Source organism: Arvicola amphibius, chromosome 5 (assembly GCF_903992535.2).
Source record: "Arvicola amphibius chromosome 5, mArvAmp1.2, whole genome shotgun sequence".
NCBI classification, from domain to species: Eukaryota; Metazoa; Chordata; class Mammalia; order Rodentia; family Cricetidae; genus Arvicola; species Arvicola amphibius.
The window spans coordinates 26,978,772-26,996,561 of NC_052051.1; the positions used below are offsets into that span (position 1 = coordinate 26,978,772).

General features: G+C 46.8%; 1 protein-coding gene across 1 annotated transcript; it reads right to left on the reverse strand.

The window, feature by feature from the left end:
- Nucleotides 1-9,476: 9,476 nt before the first annotated feature.
- On the reverse strand, nt 9,477-16,000 carry Vsx1 (visual system homeobox 1). The gene is made up of 5 exons (XM_038330852.1): nt 15,532-16,000; nt 13,402-13,480; nt 13,031-13,154; nt 11,946-12,123; nt 9,477-10,814 (listed from the first exon to the last, which is right to left on the reverse strand). Exons 1-5 carry the CDS (start codon nt 15,956-15,958, stop codon nt 10,522-10,524), a joined length of 1,101 nt encoding a protein of 366 aa, XP_038186780.1. The 5' UTR covers nt 15,959-16,000; the 3' UTR covers nt 9,477-10,521.
- Nucleotides 16,001-17,790: the final 1,790 nt, after the last annotated feature.

Consider the following 17,790-nt stretch of genomic DNA (forward strand, 5'->3'; position numbering starts at 1 on the left):
GAGAAAACACACAGAAGAGAGAAAAGAGAAAGGTTGAGTTAAAAACTGCAAAATTTCAGCTATCAATAAAAGACTTCAGAAATCATGGGCATATGTAGAGTGCAAGCAGGTTAAACACAACGGGAGCCATAGCCTACACACAGCCTAGTCAAAGTATCTAATGAGGGTATAGTCATAAAATCAGAGAAGACAGACTTCCAACCCAGGAACAGGAATTGGCTGGCAACCTTAGAAGTATAACTGTATCTTATATGTAGAATAATTTCATTTCTCCAGAATATCTATGAGGCACATTTTCAGACAAATAAAAATTAATGGAGTTTCCCCAGTCTAGACCCTAACAATGAATTACTTCAAAAACAAGATAAACAAGCCGGGTGGTGGTGGCACACGCCTTTAATCCCAGTACCTGGAAGGCAGGGACAGGTGGATCTCTGAGTTCAAGGTCAGCCTACAGAGTGAGATCCATAGCCAGGGCTGCACAGAGAAACCCTGTCTTGGGAGAACAAGGAGAAAGAGGAGGAGGAAAAGGAGAAGGAGGAGGAGGGAGAAGAAGAACAAGAAGAAGAACCACGAAAGGAAGGAGAGCCTGAAACGGGAGGGAGTGATGAGCAAGGGCATTGCTTCACTAGCGGATGAACAACATTAGTGACAGGAAACACCTGCCATAGCCACCGGGCTAAGTAAACCAAAACACAGGCAAAACCCTGGGCAGCCGAAGCACAGAAGGTGACAGAGGTCAGAGTGAGCTTCCTAGAATCCTTTTACAATTTGGGGAGTTCCCATCTACACTTAATAGTTCTGTGAGATCAGCCACATTTAATATGGAATGTATAAATTCTAATCTAGCAGAGATGGGAATGAAGGAGGCTGAAGGGTGGAAAGAGGAAGAAACAAATGCAAAAGAAACAAAGACTGGCAGGAAAGTAAAGTATGCACGCGCACGCACGTGTGTGCGCGCACGCACACATACACACAAGTTGATGAAAGCAATGTTTAAATGTTAACGCTTATAATTTACGTGATTGGACTAGATTCCCTTTTCAAGGTGAAGTTATTTATAATAGATTTTTTTTTAATCCTAACTGTATACTTTATCTAATTTAAGGCCTATTAAGACATGTTAGTGGGGCTGAACAGTGGTGGTGTACCTCTTTAATCCCAGTACTCAAGAGGCAGAGCCAGGCAGATCTCTGACTTTGAGGCCAGCCAGGTCTACAGAGCAAGTTCCAGGACAGTCAGGGCTACACAGAGAAAGCCTTGTAATGCCTGTGTTACTCTCTACTGTACAGTTTGCGCTACTATGCTGTGCGTGAGCCGGGCAGGGGCCTGGAGATTAAAGGAACACACAAGAGACCTGTGTCATTCGTGAGGAGAGAATGCCAAATGCCATTTATTCAAACTTAGAAAAAACCTTACATACCTAGCTGCTGCCCTATGAAACCCCCCCCCCCCCCGCAGGTGGGAAATTACCAGGCTCAAGAGTAAACAAAACCCCTAAGCTAACCACCAGTCAGGGAAGAGGGAACACAGGAACAAACACGATGTTTAGCCAGAAACTACAACAAGATGTATGGGCAGAAACTGTTCTCAAGATGAATCCCAGGAGGAGAGGTAGCCTGTGGGCCCTACAACCCTGTCTTGAACAACCAAATTAAAGAAGAAAATGAAGAAGGAGGAGGAGGAGGAGGAGGAGGAGGAGGAGGAGGAGGAGGAGGAGGAGGAGGAGGAGGAGGAGGAGGAGAAGAAGAAGAAGAAGAAGAAGAAGAAGAAGAAGAAGAAGAAGAAGAAGAAGAAGAAGAAGAAGAAGAAGAAAGAAAGAAAAGAGATGTTAGCATAAAGATGGCGCCGTGGTTTGAATGAGAAGGGCCATTAGAGACTCACGTGAGTATGTGACACCAAGTTGGTCAACTGCTTTGGAAGGACTGGGAAGTGTGGCCTTGTTGGAGAAAGTGTGTCTCTGGAGGTTTCAAAAGTGCCCCCCTCCACCTCTACTCTCAACCTCCTGACTGTCTGTGAATTAGGATGTAAACTCTCAGTTACTGCTCCAAGGACCATGCCTGCCTGCTACCAAGCTCCCCACCATGATGATCATGGACTAACCTTCGGAAGCTGTAAGCAAGCCCCAGTTAAAGTTTCCCTTTTTATAAGTTGGCTTGGTCATGGTGCCTCTTCACAGCAATGGAACAGTAGCTAAGACAGACGGAAAGCGTATATTAAACAAACCTAAGTTAAATATCCGCTCTATAAGAGAAAACCTAAAAGAAGAGAGGCTTGGAAGCAAGGCACAGGGAATGCTTACTGGACAGGCCAGGGCCTCCAACAAACACCCTACTCGAGAACAATGAGCAATGACAGAATCTGCAAATTGACCCTAACAACATTTTATTGCACGTGTGTATAATCCCAAAACTGGCCGCTGAAGCCAGACAATGACAATATCAACTATCCTTCCAGAATTGGCTGGCTCGATGGGTTCAAACTTGGCTGACAAAACTGAATTAGTTTGAATTAGCCAACATGCAGGTAGGAGGTTAGGCCTGATAGTCCCTGCAGGGTCTACGATCCCTCTGTCATGGCCAGGCTTACAAACCAGCTTCCATTTAACCGCAGTCCTCTTCCCACTCCCACCCCGTCTTTCTCGGAGGCTGCTTTAGGATGGGCGGCTTGACTTAGGAGGTGATTCAGGGGAAAAGAATGGGAAGCAGATGTGTGATCTGGGAATGAGGGAGCACCAAGCAAAGCCCTGTTCTGCAGCTTCTTCCCTCTCTGCTTAACTGGAGTTGGGTGCCACCAGAGCCTTCACACTGCTGTGTGTCATGACGTCAGACATCTCCAGAGCGTTCACCGCAGGATTCACCAGTTTGTTCGTGTGTTGTTTTTGTCTTAGTTGTTCTATTGCCAGTGAAGACTCGGGAGTCCAATATCAGGGTGAAAATGTGATAGATCAAAGAAGCAGCAGAGGGGTAACAAGTTGACCTCTCTCCACACTTTCCAGATTGAAGAGACCATGAAATCTCTAAGTCCCTCCCTACTCCTTCCTGTGTGTCTTCTCTATCCATATTCCTGGCTTCTCTATGGCTAATTCCAGTCAGCCAGTCACTAGCTCTGCCCCCTGATTCAAGGTTAACCTTATTAACAGCCTTGAGGTGTCGCAGTGCAACCAACTATCCTGCAACACTCACCTGCTGCACACTTTCCTCAAGGGATTTCTTCCAGGTCACTCGAGTAACTATACTAAGCATCCTCTGAAGGCTAAGGATTTGGGGCAAAAGTGGACCGCTGCAGAAGCAGCCAGAGTGACAATTATTCCTAAAGATACAATAGAAAGCTTAGGAGTGCTCCAATCAGAAGCCACGTGAAGGAGCCTTCATCATGTTCACTGATAAAATGAATGAGGATGCATACACATGTACACACACACACAAGCAGAGGTACATGCATACACACATACACACATGCACAAGCTCATACATGCCCATACACACACATATATACCACAAGTACATGTTCATAAACATGCACACACAGTAATTCCTCTGCAAAATTGGACTTATCTGGTAATTGTTACTGAATCTTTGGACCTACAGGAACTTCCCACCAAAAACTCAAAGAGATTTCCCAGAATGCCTCACCCAGCAACTTGGTCCCTTTGCTCGTTATTACTTGTGACTTTAGTATCAGCACAAAACTGGCGGTGTGGGCGAGGAGAGATGACTCAATGATATAGGTGCCTGTTGCCGAGCCTGACGACCTGAGTTCAGTTCCCAAGATGCACATGAAGGAAGGAGAGAACCAACTCTGGAAAGTTGTCCTCTGACCTCCATATCATGTGTTCCATGATGTGCAAGTGTACGTGCACGCGCATACACACTAAACACGTGCAAAGAGCAATCGTATTGAAGAGGGAAGCACAAGGGTGGTGGTGTGCCTGGTGAAAGGATACATAACTGTTTACACTGCAGTAACGATAGATCCACTGAACACTGCACAGCACAGGGACTATAGATAATGAACACCCATGCTCTCGAGATGACCACTGCTGGTTACTTTTCTAGCTGCAGTTTGAGGGTACTGGCCATCATGGTGGGGAAGGCATGATGGCAGGAGTGTGAGGTAGCAGGTCACATTCTGACTGCAGTCAGGAAGCAGAGATCAGTGGTGATGTATGGCTCACTTTCCCCATTTGATTTAGTCTGGGACCTCTCCCCACACCAATTAAAACAGGTTAGAAACTCCTTCACAGACACACCCAGAGGGTTTTCTACTAGACGGTTCAAGGTCTTGTCACACTGACAATATTATCCATTATATTGCCTAACGTGGATTTTAAATCATTACTATAAAATAGAATAAATATTGGAAGCAGAATTTACATTACTTTATTCCCTACAGGCAATCCGCATTGTACATATTTTGAAGCCTCATGCTTTCTCAAGATTAGATAATTTTTATCCTTTAAAGCTGTGGTGGTTTGACTAGGGATGTCTCCCATAGACTCATGTCTTTGCATGCTGGCCTATAGGAAGCGGCACTATTAGGAGGTGTGTGGCCTTGTTGTGGGAAGTGTGTCACTGTGGGAGCAGGCTTTGGGGTCTCATATGCTCAAATTATGCCCAGTGTGGTACATAGTCTCCTTTTGCTGCCTGAGGTCAAACTGCAGAACTCTCAGCTCCTTCTCCAGCACCATGTCTGACTGCACACTGCCACGCTCCCCACCATGATGATACGGGACCAACCCTATGACACTGTAATCCAGCCCCAATTAAATGTGTATGGTGTCTCCTGGCCTCATAGCAGCCCTAACTAAGACAGAAACGTAACTAACAAGGTGGTAAGGAGGTGGCTGGGTAGGTTCCCTTGCCGAGTTCCTAGTACCTATGTAGCTACAACTCCAGCCTCAGGGGATCTGCTGCCCTCTTCTGGCCTCTGGGACATTGCGTGCATTTGACACAGATATACACACAGACAAAAATATTCACATAAAATGAAAAGTAAATTTAACTAATTAAATCCTAGAAATAAAAAGAAAAGAGGTAGAATAGAGGGTCTTGCAGGAAGGGAGTGAAAGAGAAATCCTGAAATGCCAATATAAGACTGAACAAAATCTGCCAAGGGTGGAGGGTGGGTGATGGGCTGCACGTGGAAACCAGGACGTTTCAAAGCCTGGGTTTTGAAAACAGGCTTAAAGGATATCAGGGATCGGAAATAAAACACAGCTGATGGTGTTGAGGGTGACTCGGAGGAGTGGGGAAAAAAAAGATCAGAAATTTTCCCTAATGCCAAAAGTGCGACTTTAGAATGGCCACGGAGTCAAACTGGATGCATGTTAACTGGACCGGCCAGCAGGTGGTGCCAGTGTGCCATTTGCGACAAACTGGGTCCTAAGGCTTCTTCCTCCAAATGAACCTGCAAGATGGGGGCCCAGGAAAATTGATGGAAATTTGAGGTTATCTGTTTCTCCCGTTGCCTTCTTGGGTCTTGGTAGCCCAGGGCTATGGCCACCGAGAGGCGCTGCCCTCCAGACCAGCTTTCTACTGGCCTATTTGTCAGACGTGTGGTTCCATTCTGACAACAAAGTAACACAAGTGGGAACTAAAGAAAACTGAAGTCCCTGGCTCTCCGGCCTCAACCTGGAGACGCTTCAGCAATTTCAGAAAACCACAAAGGGAAATCGAAGGTAACGCGAGAGCAGGCAGGACAGAGCCCCAGAGCTCCAGAGAGCTAACTTCAGCAGCATTCAAGAGCTCTCTCAAAGGGGACTTTGTCAGCCAGCTTGTCAGTGTGACAAAAATAATATACGTCATCAACATATGGGAAAGGTAGCCTGTTTCTGCCTCCTGAGGGCTCGATTAAAGGCGAGGCGCCATGCCCACCCAGCTTTTACACAGAGTCTGGGGATCTGAGCTCTAATCTTCATGCTTGCACAGGGAATATTGTACCATTGAGCAATTTCCTCAGTTCCCTGTTTAATGCTTTTAATGTCTACCAAGATAACTTTATTTTATAGTTTGAGATGCTAATAAATCCATAAGTAATTTCCTTCATAATTTTAAAATACCTTTGCATTCCTGGGTTATGTATAACAATATTAAATGCCTTTGTGTGCCTGGAGTAGACCTGCAGTTCAAGCACATGCCTAGCGTTCTGGTTGAGTTGCAAATGTTGAGAGTTATTTGCAAATTTCACATTGCCATTTACGGAGCTAAATAGAGCTGGGAGGTGGGTGTGTTAACTTTTGGGGGTTCTAGAACTGGGATGACGTTAGGGTTAGAAATCCTACATTTATTTCTGTGTACAAGAGTAAAATCTATTTGACTTTCAAGAATTTACATGTGACTTTGCCATCCATGCCCAGCCGTATCACAGTATAATGTTTATGGAGTCCCTGTTAACTGATCTTTCACACTGTCTTAGTCACGGTTTCTATTGCTGTGAAGAGACACCATGACCACAGCAACTCTTACAAAGGAAAACGTTTAATTAAGGCTGGCTTACAATTCAGAGGTTTAGTCCGTTATCATCATGGTGGGACACGGCGGTGTGCAGGCAGACGTGATGCTGGAGAAGTAGCTAAGAGTCCTACATCTTGCAGGCAACAGGAAACGGTCTGAGACAGTAAGTGTGGCTTGAGCATGTATGAGACCTCAAAGCCACCTCCACGGTGACCAGTTCCTCCAACAAGGCCACACCTCCTAATAATGCCATAATAATGCCTAATAATGCCCCATAGCTTACGGGAGCCAATTACATTCAAACTACCACCCATTATTTGTACTTTTGTCAATTCAGTGTTAGTAATATGTATTTTCTCAGAAAATGCACCATTTGTAGAGTCTCCCATAATAAAAACATTATGTGTTTGAATTTTATTATTATTTATGTGTGTATGTTGTCTACAGATACCTCTGTGCACTTTGTGCATGCCTCGTGCCCACAAGGGCAGGGAGAGGGCATTGTGGATGGAGTCACAGATGGTTCTGAGCTTTGGTGTGGGTGCTGAGATCCGAACCTAAGTTCTCTGCAAGAGCAACAAGGGTTCTTAACCACTGAGACATCTCCATGGCCCATTTTTGATGACTTTTAAAAATTGACTTTTAAAGCAAATTAACGAATATACCAGTCATTTTAGTTGGGAATAGTGATTTGATTTTATTTTTTTTGAAACAAGATCTCGTGGCCAGGCCTTTAATCCCAGCACTTGGGAGGCAGAAGCAGGTAGATATCTGTGAGTTGGAGGCCAGCCTGGTCTACATAGAGAGTTCTAGGACAGATTGGGCTGCATAGTGAGAGCCCGTCTCAAAAAAGAAAGAAAGAAAGAAAGAAAGAAAGAAAGAAAGAAAGAAAGAAAGAAAGAAAGAAAGAAGATCTCACTCTACAGCCCAGGCTAGCCTAGAGCTTGAGATCCTCTGGCCCAGTGTCCCAGATACCTCACTGGGCTATAGTGTTTTCCTACACATTTAACATATTTTTAGCTGGACAATCGCACAATCGTGGTACAGCTACTGAGGAGGCTGAGGCAGAAGGATCTCTTTAACGGAGAAAATCAAAATAGCTTGGGCAACATAGCAAAAGTTCATGTCAAGGAGAAAAGATATATATATGTGTGTGTGTGTGTGTGTGTGTGTGTGTGTGTGTGTATACAAATATATTATTTTCCCCCTTTCTCACACTTATCTTCTCTTTCTTTACAATATTCCAGAGAAATTTGTCCATTGTTCATACGTTTATTTGAAACCAGTTGTCAAATGTTACTTATTTCATTTTCACTGTTCCTTAAGCATCTTTCTTTCTACTTGTGTCTCTTTCTCCCTCGAAGGGATTGCTCACGCAGCAACATTCCACCACAATCTCGCACAGGTTTCACGGGCAGCATTAATACTTTGCTAATACTTCACAAGTGTGATGCATGCAAGTTGCATGGTGGCATCCCGTTTCCTGGGAACATGTGAGCAAGTTTCTATTCGTTTCAAGTAGGTCACTGACAACAAAGTCTAGCTTAGTGAACCAGTGAGCTTATGGGATCACTTACAGGCAAGGGAGGACCCGAGGTCAGCGCCGCCCTGTAAGCAAAAAGCCCATCAGACATGCGCATTGACTCACAGAAGCTGCCCGCTGTGGTGCGCAGGCAGACCCTGCTGCCTGGACAATCTCTGCTTCCCTGAAACTATTTACAGTTTTCATAACCCGCGGAGGAGCTGCGTTAATTTTGTAACTTTCTGGGCTTCTGGTATCTACTCATTTTTTTTTTTTTTTTTTTTTTTTTTACGGGATCCCTAGACAGGAAGCAAGGCCTCCTTCCTTCTCTAGGAGGGAATGCTTCAGTTCTGAGGGAATCCGCAACTGTTACTGGATTCCTACCTCAAAAGCAACTTTTGATAAATTAAATGAAGGGTGGGAGCAAGAATCTGAGGACAGTGCATGATAAAAGTGTATGAGAAAGGGCTGGAGAGAAGGTTCAGCCGTTGTGAGAGCTGCTTTTGTGGAGGACCAGCACCCACAGGAGCTCACCACATCCTATTGCGCTAAGTCCAGGGAATCCAGTACTCTCTCTGGCCTCTATGGGCTCTGGAACATGTCTAATACACATAAATACATATGCACATAAACTAAAAATAATAAATTAATTTTTTTCTTTTTTTTCTTTTTTTTCTTTTTTTTTTTTTTTTCGAGACAGGGTTTCTCTGTGGCTTTGGATTTTTAAAGAAAAATGTATGTGAACCCCTCACCCACACTGTCCTCATGCCATAAAAGAATCCAGATGAGTGTGGTCCAGGGCTCAGAGCAAGGGCTGCCATCTCTAGGCAAGAAGGATGGAAGGACTTCTGGTTTTCACCAAGGTTCAGTCCCAGGACTCAGGCAGGATCAGTAACAACCAGAATAAATCAAAGTGAGAAGACTTATTCATTCTATAATATGGAGTCAGTAGTATTCAATCTCTACATCACTATAGAACTAACGTGGAGGGGCTGGAGAGATGGCTCAGAGGTTAAGAGCATTGCCTGCTCTTCCAAAAGTCCTGAGTTCAATTCCCAGCAACCACACGGTGGCTCACAACCATCTGTAATGAGGTCTGGTGCATACACACAGACACACAGACATACACATAGACAGAATATTGTATACATAATAAATATTTAAAAAATAGATCAAAGAAAGTGTGTGTGTGTGTGTGTGTGTGTGTGTGTGTGTGTGTGTGTGTGCTCAAGCTGATGGATTCCTGAGATAATTTGCAGAGGAAGCCACCCCAGACAGCCAATCCTACATTCAGACAATGAACTCCAAAAGGTAACCCAGCCAGAGCCACTGGCTCACAGTCCCCTACACAGGAGCCTGAAAGACAACCCGTTGTGCATGCTCCCAGGTTAAAAGGGACAGGAGGGAGAGCCCATCAAGGGACCAGCAAATAGTCTTGAGTCAGATACACCATGAATTTATTTTTAAATAATAAATAAATGACAAAGGAAATACAGGAAAGGAAACATTCATAAAATCAAGTCACTAAAGTGCTTCCAAACATAATTTCAAAAGGACCAAAGGTCTGACCTTCAGACAGTCCTCAGATATTTAACAGTTGCCTAAACATGGCTCCAGATGATCTCAGAGGAGGGGGGGGGTATGGTTTTCTTTGCAGTTTACACATCGAATATCCAAGGCCTATCACGTGACACTCAGAACACAAAATTACTGTGAAAACAAGAATGTCTAAGGCCCGGTTCCAGGAAAAGTGATACAGCATTCATTCATTCACTCACTCATTCATTCATTCATCTGTTTAGAAACTTCTGGTTTGTAAAACAATTGTATTCACACTTGTAATCCCAGCACTGGAGAGGCTGAGGCAGGAAATCATGAAACTGAAGCTAGCCTGGCTGCACAGCAAGACCCTGCCTGTCTCAACAAAGCCAAACCAAATCCAAATATTCTAACTTAGAGTGAAGAGGTAAGACCAGCGCTCTTAATGATTGAACAGTATCTCAAATAATGTAGGTAGTAATATTCTCTCTCTCTCTCTCTCTCTCTCTCTCTCTCTCTCTCTCTCTCTCTCTCTCTCTCTCTCAGTAGGGTCTTACAGAGTCCAGGTGGACTTCAAACTGAGACGCTCTTGAACATCTGACTTCTTGTGTCCACCTCCTGAGTGCTGGGTTTACAGGTGTGTGCCACCTACATCTGGTTTATGTGGCACCGGGGATTGGCCTCAGGCCTGCGTGGGTACTGTCAACTGAGCTACGTCTCACTCCATCCCTAAAACTGCCTTTGAATTTCAAATCTTTCCTGCTCAAATTCTACAACGGAGAAACAAAATTTTAGAGCAAATTGACTGGTTCAAGAGGTTATAAAACTCAATGGACTGTTCCCTAGATCATCATGTATCCGACATAATGCTGCCTTTCATCCAGATGTTTCAGGAAGAAAATCAAACTGAAGGTGTTTGTCTTGGGCCAGGTTTTGTCTCCCAAAAATTGCTGGTGATAAATATGCATATATCCAGTTTTGGGGGAGGGGAACAATCTGTTGGTCTCATGAGGCTCCCACCTTTGGGGGCTGGAGCACCTGCTGCCCTGGGGCATGGGAACACCCCTGAGCACTGGACCCTGGGGACATTTTCTTTGTCTCCTGCCTAGAAGAGCTGGACAGGTCAATGGCAACATCTTCCAAGCTGTCCTCAGGGTTCAGGCTCGTGTTGCCTGGGCCCCTTTCAAGTCCATCCTGACCCTTATTAGCACCTTCCTTGAGGTGGTCGAAGCCCCAGAGTCCTGCCAACTTGTCTTCACTTTCTGGTTTCTTCATCCCTGTAGACTTTCTATGCATCCCTGGAAAACAGAAAACAACAACAACAACAACAAACAACAACAAAAAGGGTTGATTTGTTTTGGGACAGGGTCTGTCTATATAGTCCTGACTGTCTTGGATCTTGCTTTGCAGACCAGGCTGACCTCAAACTCACAGAGATCCGCCTGCCTCTCCATCCCAGGTACTCAGCTCAAAAGCTTGTGTCACCACACCAGGCTCAAAAATATTTTTAAACTCAGCAATTAAGTGCATTCCTTCCTTTTTATCACTGTTCCTTCTGTCTCTAAAATTGTCTTTGTCAGTGTCCCTCTAGGGCCTAGGAGAGCCACCGGGACATTAACTCCCAGCACTAGGGCCTGCACACCAGTTGTCACTCTTGCAAAATTGCTTTGTTGGGTGACACGGTGATTTCACGTTTGTTTGGATAACAAAGTGACCCTAGATCAGCACTAAACCCAGTTGCTTGTGTGACTGAAGTCCCGTGCCAACAAGTAGCCCTATTTGTGTGACTTCAGAGGACTGGGCTTGGCTCTCCATCCCCACTTCTCTCTACTCTTTTTGGTCCTCAGGCAAAGTCTAGGCTGTATCTCCCGTTCCCAGCACAGCACATAGCCAGAACACTGTTTGCTGAGCTTTCCCCACCTAAAATCCCTCTATGATCCACCTAATTAATTTTCTGGTAGTGATTATCTTGGGACCCAAGCCTGCAAACTCTGAACCCAAACAGATCAGGAAGGGGTAAGCGCACCAGAAAGGGCACATTTGTTAAATCAGGACCAGGACCTGGCCTGTTATTTCCGCAGTGCAAACAGAAAGGCATGCCCTAGATTCTCCCTGCTCGGCACGGCCCTACTAACCTTGCACTCTAAATTGTCTAGTTTCTAAACTTCCCAGCAGCATTAACCTCTTCGAACATATGCATCAAACACGAGGCGAGTCTCCCTGTCTATTTACATTTGCCAAAGTGAATAGCCTAAAAGGACTTTCCCACACACTGCCTCCACACTTCCAACGAAAATTAAGGCTAGGAATTAAAGAGAAATTAGGAGTTCAGACTGGGCCTAAACCTGAGACCTCTCCTGCTTTGCTCCATAAGTCCACAGTGAGGACCCCGCCCACCTCCCTGGTCCGGTTCTCAGCCACCGGCTTACCCAAAAGCCAGGGCGCACAGGAGCCCTGCAGGCTGTCCGCGGAGTTGAGCACGGAATCTGGCAGTGGGATGCAATGGCGCACCATGGCCCCATAGAGTCCGTACTCAGCCATCACGCTGCTGCCGCCCCAGCGCTTCTCTCGCTTGCGCCACTTGGCCCTCCGGTTCTGGAACCAGACCTGGTTAGAGGCAGAGGAGGGACTCAAGGAGAGACCCTTTGAAAGGGACGCCTGGAGGAGCGTGCACACTCCGGGACTCCGGGTCTACAAAGGGCCCATTCCCCACCCAGGCCTGTGAGCCAGCCAGCGTGGCAACAGCCCTCCAAACCCACAAGGACTCAGCACGGTGGGGATAAGGCCGAAGTCGCTTCCTCTCAAGTTTTCTAAGGAGTCAGGAAGCAAAAATAAGGAATGAAAAGAACCCTTTCCTGCAGCGTGTTTATAAAGGGGCTGCCCACAACAAAGTTTCCTGACTATCCTGTTGAGGAAGTCTACAGAGGCAGTGAGTGGTCCCTTCAGACTTTCAGGGTTGATACACTGTAACATAGAGAGCAGGCTGTGACACCTACTCAAGCTGTGTATGGTGATTTCTTTAAAAACTAAAGAGGCGAGCTAAACATGTTTATTAATGTGCCTTCATGAAGTTTTCTAGCTCAATACACAATTGTCTGATTTCCTTAAACATCATTTTTATTAATTTTGTGTGTATGCGTGTAGAAGCTGGTGTGACACAGCACACACACGGCTGTCTGAGAGCAACAAGCAAGAATTAGTGCTCTCCTACCAAGTGGGTGGGTCCCAGGGATCCAACTCAGGTGTAAATCATTTTGGTGGCAGGTGCCTTAACCAACTAGGCCATCTCGATGGCTCACAATTGTGTAATGTTTGAGGATAGGTCAAAGATAATGATAGAAGAACAAAAAGCACAAAGGCCAGAGAGAGCCTTTTAGTGCCTTTAACTACGCCACTCAGCTCTCAAGTGAAGAGGACCGTGCAGGGCTGTCCTGAGTAGCTGTGGCTCGTTCGTGTGTGGGGGATGACACATTCTCTACCGCGTCTTTAGACGAGAAAGGGCACCACTAGACACCTGTATTCGGTCTTCAGGGAGCTCCGTTTTCACAGCCAGCATTTCCCGGGCATACACATCAGGGTAGTGAGCCTCACCAAATGCCTTCTCCAGTTCTTCTAGTTGATGGGCAGTGAAAACTGTCCTGTAGAGAGCCAGAATTACACATGAGATATGCCAGAAGGAGAAAACCCACTTACCAACCTATGTCTTCAGAACTGTACAGATTTCCCCATAGCCTTCTGAGAATGTCAACTTTGAAGATAGATGTGTGGTTTTCACTGGCCACCAGAGGACTGCTGGGCTCTCTATGCACTCTTAGACGCTGTTCTCAAAGACAGTAGAGTCGTGTCCATCTGAGGAAAGACAGGCCAAGAAGCCTGGACCCATACCTGTGCCTCCGCTTCTTCCTCTTGCCCGGGGCAGAAGGCATCTTCAGATCACTCTTTTCTTCAGATGGACTGTCCCCATCTATTGAGACAAGAAGAGAACTCTCTGAGAATGTGAATATTTTGAGCTATATATTTTGCTACATTTTAAATGTGAAGGTTAACATTGTGTGTTAAGAATATACTTAGTAAACCGGGAGGTGGTAGCCCACGCCTTTAATCCCAGCACTTGGGAGGCAGAGACAGGTGGGTCTCTATGAGTTTGAGGCCAGCCTGGTCTACAGAACGAGTTCCAGCACAGGTTCCAAAGCTACACAGAAAAACCCTGTCTCAAAAGGAAAAAAAAAAATAGCAAAACAAGAATGTATTTAGTGATATGCACAAACAAAGAGAGCAATTCTCACTTCCAGATGCTGTCTGCTTTATTTTTATAATTCCACATAAGATAAAAGGACAAAGGCAGCTGATATTGCTGCCCTGCCAGGTCACAAAAGGTCAAGTTGCAGTGATGAAGTCGGGATCTAAACTTCACATTCTGGAAAGCCAGGGCTACTTGGCTACTTGCTGTCTTTGCTAACCAGAGTCCGCAGCTGGCAGTCCACCCTGCTCTAGCTGCCTCTCAGTTCCCCTCAATGTCCATGTGGACATTTCTGAGATTCGGGACATCAGAATCTTTGTCAGAGCTCACCCTGCCCTGATGCTCCCAGGAAGCTTTTGCGTGCACGACATACATGTTCTAGTGATGTATAGGTTTCCTTGGAAACAATACCATTCGACTATTCAGTTCTCTGCCTGTATTCAACATAGCAAAAGCTCTCAGGGTAAGGAAAGCTAGAAGCCAAACTATTATCAGACTCATCATTCAAAAGTAGAATTGCCCCCAAAATATCTTGTAAATGAATAAAGTCAAAAGCAATGAAAGATCGTAAATTTCTGTATCCATGCTATCACCACAAAATGGCATCCCTGGATTATAATATTCTATGCTGTGCTGTGGAGTGTCCGGAAGCCACTGGATACTTGGGGTGAGGAAATGCATGAGAAGTGTCTACTAAGACTTGCGGCAGATATAAAACACTTTGTCAGTTTGGGAAACTTAATATCCCCCAAAGCATAATTGTCTTATATTGGTTACATGGAAATGATAATATTTGCATATATTGGATTGACAATCTAGTATTTAAGTCAACGTCAACTGTGTCTTTTTGCTTTTTAAGGCGACAGAATTTCCCACCAGTCACATGATGCTGTTTTCTGCATGAAATGCCCATTCAGGATAAAATTTACTTGCATTTTTACCTTTCCTTTTGTTACTATTTGGAGAAGTCACCCTGTGAAGATAGCCTTTGGATCTTAACGGCACAACAAATGAGGGGCTCCTTTCACACTGCAGAGAGGCGAGGAGTATGCGATGGACCCGTTTCCGGTTGAGAGCCCCAGAGACCGGCCGGTCTTTGCTCACCACACTCCACTCTACCTACCCAGCCGGGTACTGCTCTGCAGGAGTTTCGCTAGGTCCGCGGTCGGTTTTCCCGCATTATTCTGTCCCCCTCCCCGTCACATCTCCAGTCTCCCAGCTTTTTGCCCTGTGGAATGAATGTCTTAGGTTCCTTTTCTTGCCCCACAATCCAAGATTTTTTTTCCTGAGAAAAATAGGTGAACTCCGAACAAAACATGAGTGGAAAAAAAAAAATGAGGGGAAGAGAGAGAATGGTTGGATACCCGGAACTCCCTTCCAGGAGAAGCCAAGAGTTCCCGCTGACACCAAGACCTCTTCAACTACCGGTCAGTTCGGTCGATTCTGCCTTAAGGATAGACAAACAGACCCCTGGTCTTCCTAGCCACTAGCCTCTCAAAGACGCGTTCTAAGCGCTGAGAGAAAGGCGGCTGCTGGTCTGGACACAGGATCCATCGGAACCCATGGTGACTGTCCCCACTACCTGCGGGAATAAGGCTTGGGAGGAAAGGCAAGGGTTTGGAGACCAGCAACAGCAGGAGACACAGCGGGTCCCCTTGTCGGGACTGGGTTCTCTTTGGGATTCCAATCTCTCGAGATCTAAGGTGTCTCAAAGGACGACCAAGCATTACACTGGTGCTTCTGAATTAGGGTGGGCAAGTGTTGCCTCAAATTACCCGACGTGGAGACGCTCTCGCTGCGCTGCTGGCGGCCGATCGCAGGCGACGGGCGGACGGGGCTCTGGACGACGGCAGGCTCGGGTCCCGCGGGTGGAAGAAGCCTCAGATCGGCGAGAAGCAGGCAGCGCGCACGAGCAGCGACCGCGGAGGGGGATTGCGCCCCGAAGCCGCAGAAGAGGCCCAGCCCCAGCGGAAGAGCCCCGCGGGCAGGGCAAGAACCGCAGAGTGCTGGCCCGGGCCCCGCGGGCTCCCCTGCAGTTTCACAGCTGGATCCTAACTCGGGCCCCGCTGGAGTAGGCAAGTCCGCTTCCAAACCCAGCAAGTCGTTGATGGCGAAGCTTCGAAGGCGAGAGCCGGTGGGACAGCCTGGCGCCAGGGCTCTACTCTTAGAGCGCCCATCCGAAAGTACGTCCCGTCCAGTCATGCTTCTCAGCTCTCTAGGCCAGGCGCCAGGAGAGGGGAGTCGAGTCCCTCCCAGTCACCTGTGCAGAAGAGGCTAGCTCAGGCGAAGCCTTTTATGCTGGGTAGGCTGTCCCTGAGACCTAGACTGCCCAGAAGGCACCAATCAGGGAGCAGACTCATCCAGGCTCCCACCAGCGAGGTGCAGACGCCACCAGCTCCCTTCCCCTGAGTTGTTGGCCTCCCAACTGAGGTCCTCCTAGTCACCTCATTTCTCTCTCCAGCTGTCCCTTACCCACCCCACCCCCATGCTCTGGAAGGAAAGGTAAAGTGAGCAACGAGGAGTGTGTTGTCTGCCCACTCCATGAAAACCACAAGTTCCACATCCATCCTGATGAGCTCCCTTCCAGACACTCCCGGTCTTCTGAAACCTTCTCACAGGCCCAACCGCCCTATAAGGCCTTGGGCGGGTTCCCAACCACATCCCCCTCACTACCAAACCACGCTGGCCCGCCTGTTCAACTCCAGCGCTCAGCCTGAAAACCCCTGCAGCAAAGAAACTGACATTTTGTATTTAACTCAAGACCCACAACTCTCCCTCCAACCAAACCCTTCCCTCGCTAGATCCCCAAGGGCTGGAGAGGAGAATGCAACAAATTCGCAAATTCACAGCAGCTACGAAAAGAGGAGAGAGGAGGAGAGGCAGATGTGGAATAGGAGGGCTAAAACCGTGGGCAGATTAACAAAAATACGCGCAACCCAGAAAAATGTTAATTTCTTGTAAGCAATGGATATTGTTTTAGTATACCGGTGCACTGGCATTTAATTCAGCAATCCTAAACAGGTGGGGAGCGTGAGGTAAACAGGGCCGTCTACTGGGGCTCCTCACTGAGACTAACAAATTGCTGTCAGGTTTTATGATTATCCAAAGACAATCTGATTGGCAAGTAGGAAGTCCATATTTGTTGAAATTAGAGCTAATTAAAGCACGTGAGCCAGCCACTCCTGGCTCAGCCTCCAGCCCAGACGCCCATCCTCTCTTGGGGTCCTGCTCTCAGGCGCTTCTCAAAATCTCCTGGTTTCCAAACAATCTGATACCGCCAAGACAGCGAGCCACAACTTTTAGAGACCTACGGGGCACGGCGCGGCTTCCTCCCCCTCCCCGAGGAACCGGGCCAGAGCCCAGCCCAGCACGTCTCCCTTGCTGGTCGTCTTCGCTGTGCGAGGGGCGCCACCACTAAGCCAGAGGATTAAACAAGGGGCTCTAAGAAAGACAATAACAAGAGGCTGCGCATTAACTTTCCATTATTAAAGGAAGACCCAAATCTCCCTTCCAAGCTGTTCTGCTGGATTAGCAAACCTATAACTTTCCTTCACAATAATTGTCCTGAGTTGCTCGCGGGCGAGGAGGGGGGCGGGGTGAGGAGGGTCTTTTCAGTTCTGCTGGAATGTTGCCCAAAAATTCACCTTTGAATTTAGGGGAAGACATCAGAGATACAGAGCCCCGCGTGGTCCTTTGTAAATTCGGATTTGGGCTCGCAGTTAAGATACCCAATGGTCTGTAGCTGGGGTAGGTGATTCAGCCATGGTCACCAGCAAGTAGAAGAGGCTCCAGAGACCTCGCCTAGAGCCTATAGCAAAGGTTCAGCTCTAAGGTTGCCCTCTGGATGACAGACTCCCCACACCCCGAGTGGATGCCAGAGATACAAAGAAACCAAAAGGTTGGGGATGGGAGGAATGTCTGGGCTCAGCCACTGGGAACAGCCCAGAGCACATCTGATTTTCACCCCCTGAGAAAGATCTTACCTAATAAACCCACTTGGCAGATGAGAGGTTACTCATATAAATCAAATGGTC

What these genes read in the sequence shown, in the direction of transcription:
- Vsx1 (XM_038330852.1), bottom strand. Translation starts at nt 15,958, where the DNA reads ATGACTGGACGGGACGTACTTTCGGATGGGCGCTCTAAGAGTAGAGCC. An exon ending in AGGAAGAAGCGGAGGCACAG is followed by an intron (nt 13,155 to 13,401) that starts GTATGGGTCCAG and finishes GGCTCTCTACAG; the next exon opens with GACAGTTTTCACTGCCCATC. An exon ending in CTGTGCGCCCTGGCTTTTGG is followed by an intron (nt 10,815 to 11,945) that starts GTAAGCCGGTGG and finishes TCTGTTTTCCAG; the next exon opens with GGATGCATAGAAAGTCTACA.